Source organism: Sorghum bicolor, chromosome 4 (genome assembly GCF_000003195.3).
Source record: "Sorghum bicolor cultivar BTx623 chromosome 4, Sorghum_bicolor_NCBIv3, whole genome shotgun sequence".
In the NCBI taxonomy this organism is placed as follows: Eukaryota; Viridiplantae; Streptophyta; class Magnoliopsida; order Poales; family Poaceae; genus Sorghum; species Sorghum bicolor.
Window position 1 is genome coordinate 50,971,373 of NC_012873.2, and position 5,890 is coordinate 50,977,262.

General features: G+C 51.1%; 1 protein-coding gene across 2 annotated transcripts; it reads left to right on the forward strand.

The window, feature by feature from the left end:
- Window positions 2,219-4,992, forward strand: LOC8056815 (probable BOI-related E3 ubiquitin-protein ligase 2). Of its 2 annotated transcripts, XM_021458618.1 has the most exons (4): window positions 2,219-2,424; window positions 2,634-3,132; window positions 3,238-3,839; window positions 3,951-4,992. In XM_021458618.1, the coding sequence occupies exons 1-3, from the start codon at window positions 2,381-2,383 to the stop codon at window positions 3,814-3,816; spliced, it is 1,122 nt and encodes a 373-aa protein (XP_021314293.1). In that variant the 5' UTR covers window positions 2,219-2,380; the 3' UTR covers window positions 3,817-3,839; window positions 3,951-4,992. The 2 variants fall into 2 exon arrangements, with proteins under 2 accessions (XP_021314293.1, XP_021314292.1); XM_021458617.1 differs by having other exon boundaries at window positions 3,238-4,992.

A 5,890-nucleotide genomic window follows, 5' to 3' on the forward strand; every position in this document is an offset into this window, starting at 1 on the left:
TGCGGCAGGCGTGCAGCGGGCGTCCGTGAGCGCGGATCCAGGTCCCAAGTGTTCAGCACTTCCGGCTTCCCTCCGTCCTGCTGTTCTTCAAGGCCAAACATGGCGGCAGGTGAGCAGCACTAAGGCATCTCTGAACTCTGATTAGTACCATTTAGTATTTGAAAGGGTGTCGGTGGCTAGGCAGGCCATGCTTCGCTGTCGCTGTAGTTCTAGTGTTGCTCCGATTCGCAAGTTGTGCCTGGGTGGCTGGGTGGGGAAAAAATGCTAGCTTCTGTAGGACTGGAGGAAGCATGTTATGACTAGGACTCACAATATGCTCCTTTTGACTATGCTCTAGTCTGTACAGGTACAAACCATTGCAGTTCTTTTGCTTTCAGTCTAGAATTTCAGTTTGTTCTGTAAGAGACTGTAAATAATTCACTTACTGAAAGAGACTGTAAATAATTCACTTACTGAAGCTCGGGGGTAAATAAAATCATACTGAACGTCTGTTCATGCTGACCCGTTGGGCTTGTGGAAGAGAACGCTGGCTTGAATATTGCCTCGCTGCTCTGGTCTTTTGGTCTGGTTTGGGTTTGGGCTGAATAGTACTATACTTTTAATATGGATCAAGTGTTATAAAAAGTGGTATATTTATATTTTTATGAAAGTATTTTTATGTGAAATGCAGAAAATACGAAAATTTATTATTGGCAGGCAAGCAGTATACCTTAATGAGGATTTCAGCTCTGCATAAACAAATCGTGAACAATTTGGAATGAAACTGCACTGCATGTGGTGCTCGCATACATAAACTCTGTACCAAATATGATACTGAATTAAATAGTAATATATGTAATAAGTCTGATCTATTGCTTTGTAGTTTGTAGTTTGTACACTGATGCCTAGGATGCATCTCTGATACGAATAGTTTAGGATTATTTCTGTTACGAATCTAATACCTTACTGCAATTTTTTTTATGCATCACCGGTGCTAATAAAAAAATTCTATAGTTCATATGTCCCCGTGGTCATAAAAAGCTTCCTATTGAGAATCTGATGTTGTTTAGATTAGTGGTAATTGGATTAAGGAACTTGCTCTGTTATTTCACCTATACATACTTGGATGATTCCACTTTACTGTGATCAATGGTTTTATATTGAGTTCATGAAACTGGTGCCTTCCAAAATATCTTCCTGAAGAATATCTTGATATTGTATGGTTTCTTGGTTTGTAGATGCAATCCAGTGTGTGCTTGATACATGGCATCTACCAGGCCTTTTCTATGTGTTGAGATCCTAATGCACAGTCAAAATTGGAACTTGAGTTTTCAATGTATGGGAAATGAGCAACATAACATGTGTACAGTGCATTATTTGTATTTTCTTTGCTCACTTTTCAATTCCTAATGGATCATTGCACATATTATTTATTTTTTGTTGACTCACAATCTTTGACCTTATTTCCAAGCAATTGTCATGGCACTTGTGATTTATGCAAACGTAAATTTATAAACCACAGCACAACATATATATAATTTACGTTTGCCCAGATTATAAGTTGCATAAATCACAGCACTTGTCATGGCATTTGATTATTGTAATTTTTTTTTGCCAAAGAAGGGTCCTTTGCCGAGGGCCCTAGCAATAGCCCTCGGCAAAGATTTTTTTTAGAAAATTCCTGAACATTACTTTGCCGAGGGCTAGGGATGAGGCCCTCAGCAAAGGTTTTTTTAAAAAATAAAAAATAAAAAATCTTTGCCGAGGGCTGACCCTCGGCAAACGTTTTTTTAAAAAAATAAAAAAAATCTTTGCCGAGGGCCGGCCCTCGGCAAAGAAACCGCCAACGGTGCCGGCGCCGTGACGGCTGCTTTTCTTTGCCGAGTGCCCGATAAAGGGCCCTCGGCAAAGACCCCCTTTGCCGTCTAAAAATTTCCCAAGAGTCTTTTGCCAAGAGCCGCCCTCGGCAAAGCCTTTGCCGAGAGCTTTTGGGCCTTTGCCGAGGGCTTTCCCTCGGCAAAGAGGCAGTTTCCAGTAGTGCCTGTGGTTAGGCCGGCCCAAAAAGATCGGACCTCAGTGTCCGGTATAACGTGCCTTGCGCTATACAACTAAGCTCTAATATAATCCATCCAATGTATTTAGTATTACTACAATAGGACCCTCACCAGGCCGACGTGTTCATCCAAGTCCGTTGCCATATAAAACCTCGCGCTGGCCCTGCTATGGTGGACGCCCGCCCTGCCCGCCCACGGCATACGTGATCCCAACCAATCCCCACTGCCCACTCTACTCCGACACCCCACCACATAAACGGCATCATTGCCCATTGAGCTGCGCCGCGCCCCGCCTCCTGCTCGTACGTACCGTCCTCTCCTCTCTCTCTTGTGAAGGAGCGAGACTGATGGCGGTCGCCCACGCCTTCCACCATGATTCCCGCGCCATCAGGTCCGTCGCCCTCTCTCTCTCTCTCTCTCTCTCTTTCTGCAGTCTCCATCCGTGCGCGGCATGCATGACCAACCCCGTCCTCGCGACCGCGCCCATGCGTCCTGCGCTCCCCTCCTTCCCCAACTCCCTCATTTATCCGTCCGTTTTCCTGCTCCGTCGGTTCATCTTCATCACCAGTGCATTTGTGTGCGTCTCGTGTCTCACAACAGGCCAGCGCTGGAGAACGCGACGACCACCGCATCGGCCGTCCTCGGCGACCACGACACCGCCGCCGGCGGCTGCGGCCACCTGCTGCTGCTGCCCGGCGTAGTGCAGCGCCAGGCTGCGGCAGTGGCTGGCCACACGGCGTTCAGCGACCCACGCAGCGAGCTCACCTGCAACAACAACAACAAGTACGACGCCACTTGGTCCGTCGTCGTGCCCAGGAAGCGCGCGCGGATCGGCGGCGCGGTGGACGCCGCCGGCCTGGTCATGGAGGGGCACCGCCACCGCGCGCTGCTGCCCGTGCCGCAGGCGTTCGCGCCCGGCGGAGGCGGAGAGGGTGCCCTGGGCGGCGGCAGCAGCAGCAGCAGCAGGGTGCTCTGCTCCGGCGCCGCGTCCACCAGCGGACGCCCAAGCACCGCCGCGCCGGTGTCGCAGTCGCAGCACGGCATACTGGCGCACCTCTACCGCCACAGCGTCGAGGTCGACGCGCTTGTCCGTATCGAGGTGCGCTGCGTCCCTGCGTTGGCTTCTCTGTTCGTTTAGGTATCACACACACACACATCAGGCTGACTGACTGTCTCCCTCCCGCCGCAATCGCATCGCATGCAGAACGAGAGGCTGCGGGCGGGGCTGGAGGAGGCGCGGCGGCGGCACGTCCGGGCCGTGGTGTCGGCCGTGGAGCGCGGCGCGGCGCGGCGCCTGCGGGCGGCGGAGGCCGACCTTGCGCGCGCGCTGGCGCGCAATGCGGAGCTCGGCGAGAGGGTCCGCGAGATGGGCGCGGAGGGGCAAGCGTGGCAGGGCATCGCCAGCGGCCACGAGGCTGCCGCCGCCGGTCTGCGCGCCACGCTCGAGCAGCTCCTCCTCCAGCAGGCGCCGTGCGCGGGCGCGGCTGACGAGGAGGGCCAGGGAGAGGGAGAGGCGGTGGTGGAGGACGCGCGGTCGTGCTGCTTCGAGCCGGAGCGGGAGCGGCGGCACGAAGGCGGCCCGGACGACGACGACGACGACAAGCAGGCCCGTGGCAGTGGCTGCACGAGGGCGGCGTGCCGGGCGTGCGGCGCGGCGGATGCGTGCGTGCTGCTGCTGCCGTGCCGGCACCTGTGCCTTTGCGGTTGGTGCGAGGCGGTTGTCGAGGCGTGCCCCGTGTGCGCCGCCACCAAGAACGCCTCGCTCCACGTCCTCCTCTCCTGACCTCATCGGCGCCGGCAATTTGGGTTGGTTTGCTCGTGCATTCCAACCTCTTTCTTCTTGTTTCTCTTGCAATCTTCGTGAGACATTAAACTAACCGATGTTTTTTTTTGTTATGGGTTGCCTTCCGTACGAAGAGACTTGCATCTGGGGTTGTTCTTTTCGGTGGTGTTGGATGGGATTAATTAGTGGAGTCGTTGAACTTGATGGGGGAACAGATTCGAGCAATTTGCTCCGTTGAGGCAATCCAAATATTCATTCATTTACATCACTTGGTACCTGCACGCACGCCTTTTGTTTATACGTACTCACATACGTCCAGGTGTGCAGGTCAGGTGACCCAACATTTTTTTTGTGTGGTACTATACGATGCTGCAAGGAGCGTAAAATGCAAGCAAAGGGGAAACGCACTTTAGGTTCGTTTATAGCACCATCATCACTAACTAGTAACTAGTTGCGGTGATGACAGTGGAATGCCCGCCGGCCGGCATTTAGTTGTACAACGGCTTGACAAACTTTCGCTCATCTCCAACAGTTATGCAATTGGAATTTGCTATTTGTTAGAGTTTGCCAAGTCCCTAAATATTTTGCCAAAGGAAAAATAAGTTCATCTCTAAGTGTTTGGTATTTTTGACTTGGCATATCCCAAAATAGTGGACCTAACTATTTTTGTCCGAAAATCTTTTATCTTCGCGGGAAATTTTCTCGCGTGTCGCGCGGGCGCCCGTCGCGCACAATTCCTTCGGCCGTCGCCGCCATTTCTCTCGCGCGTCGCCGCTTGGTCCATGTCGTCGAGATCCGATCGAGACAACTGTCCCAGGGTGCACCGCGGCATCCAGGTTGCAAGGAAAAAAGGAGGTGGCGCGCAGAAAAAAGGAGGCGGCGCGCGGGGAGGAGTCGTTTCGCGGGAAACTACCGCGACGTGGGGAGTACGGGCACGACAAGGAGTCCAAGATTCTCGGGATATCAAAATTGCCAAGCTATTGTGCTTATGCAAAAATGTCAAGTTTGGTCCATCAAATGCCAAGTTTGCCAAAATGTATAAGTCAAATGTAAAACTGTTGGAGAGTAATTTTTAAGGTTTTGGACAAATTTCAAGAATGCAAAGTTCAATTGCATAACTGTTGGAGATGCTCAGGTCTCTATTTTCAGAATTCAGATAAAAAAAATGTTTGTTTTTGTGTGTTATCGTGTGAGTTGATGGTGATATTTGTCACTTGTCTGATGTTTGTCTGGTGAAACGCCCTTGGATTCATCAGTTAATTAGTTCATTGCCGTTTCCGACTTTCCATACGCAAGCGCGAAAGGACTCAGAGCCATAAAATCTGCAGAAAAATATGCAGTTTCCTTACGGCCTTGTTTAGTTCCAAAAAATTTTACAAAATCGACACTGTAGCAATTTCGTTTGTATTTGACAAAAATTGTCCAATCATGGACTAATTAGGCTTCAAAAATTCGTCTCGTCAATTTCGACCAAACTGTGCAATTAGTTTTTATTTTCATCTATATCTAATACTCCATGCATGCGTCTAAAGATTCGATGTGACGGGGAATCTGAAAAATTTTGCAAAATTTTTTAGGAACTAAACAAGGCCTACTTTGGAGTAAAATTTGCGCTTCACATTTTCTGTGTTTCTGCCGCTGGGCCGTCGTCCTGCTCCTGCGGTTTTGATGCGAGCCGTAGAAGAGGAGTCGGAGTCGTTTCGCACGTAGCAAGGCCTCCAAATCGAAACCGCAGCCGCGGTCACCTCTTCGGCAGCGGCCGATCAATCCATGCAGTTACAGCTCTCGTCTGGTTGATTGTTCCTGAAAACAGGCCGACACCTGAATTTTCGCAGTAGAGTACAGGATCGTCGCCGAGAAAGTAGAGTACTGTACTCGTAGAGTGCGGTGCAGTAGAGAGAGGCAAGCAGGCAGGCAACCAACCACTGCAACCGTTGTCTGAAACTCGACAGGAAAACGTGCCAGTAACTGGTAGCAACAGACGGACGGAGACGGACAGCCGGACAGGCGATCGGCGATCGGCGATCGGCAGCAGCTGGCCACTGCCCATGCCGGCTGGTGACCGATGGACGAC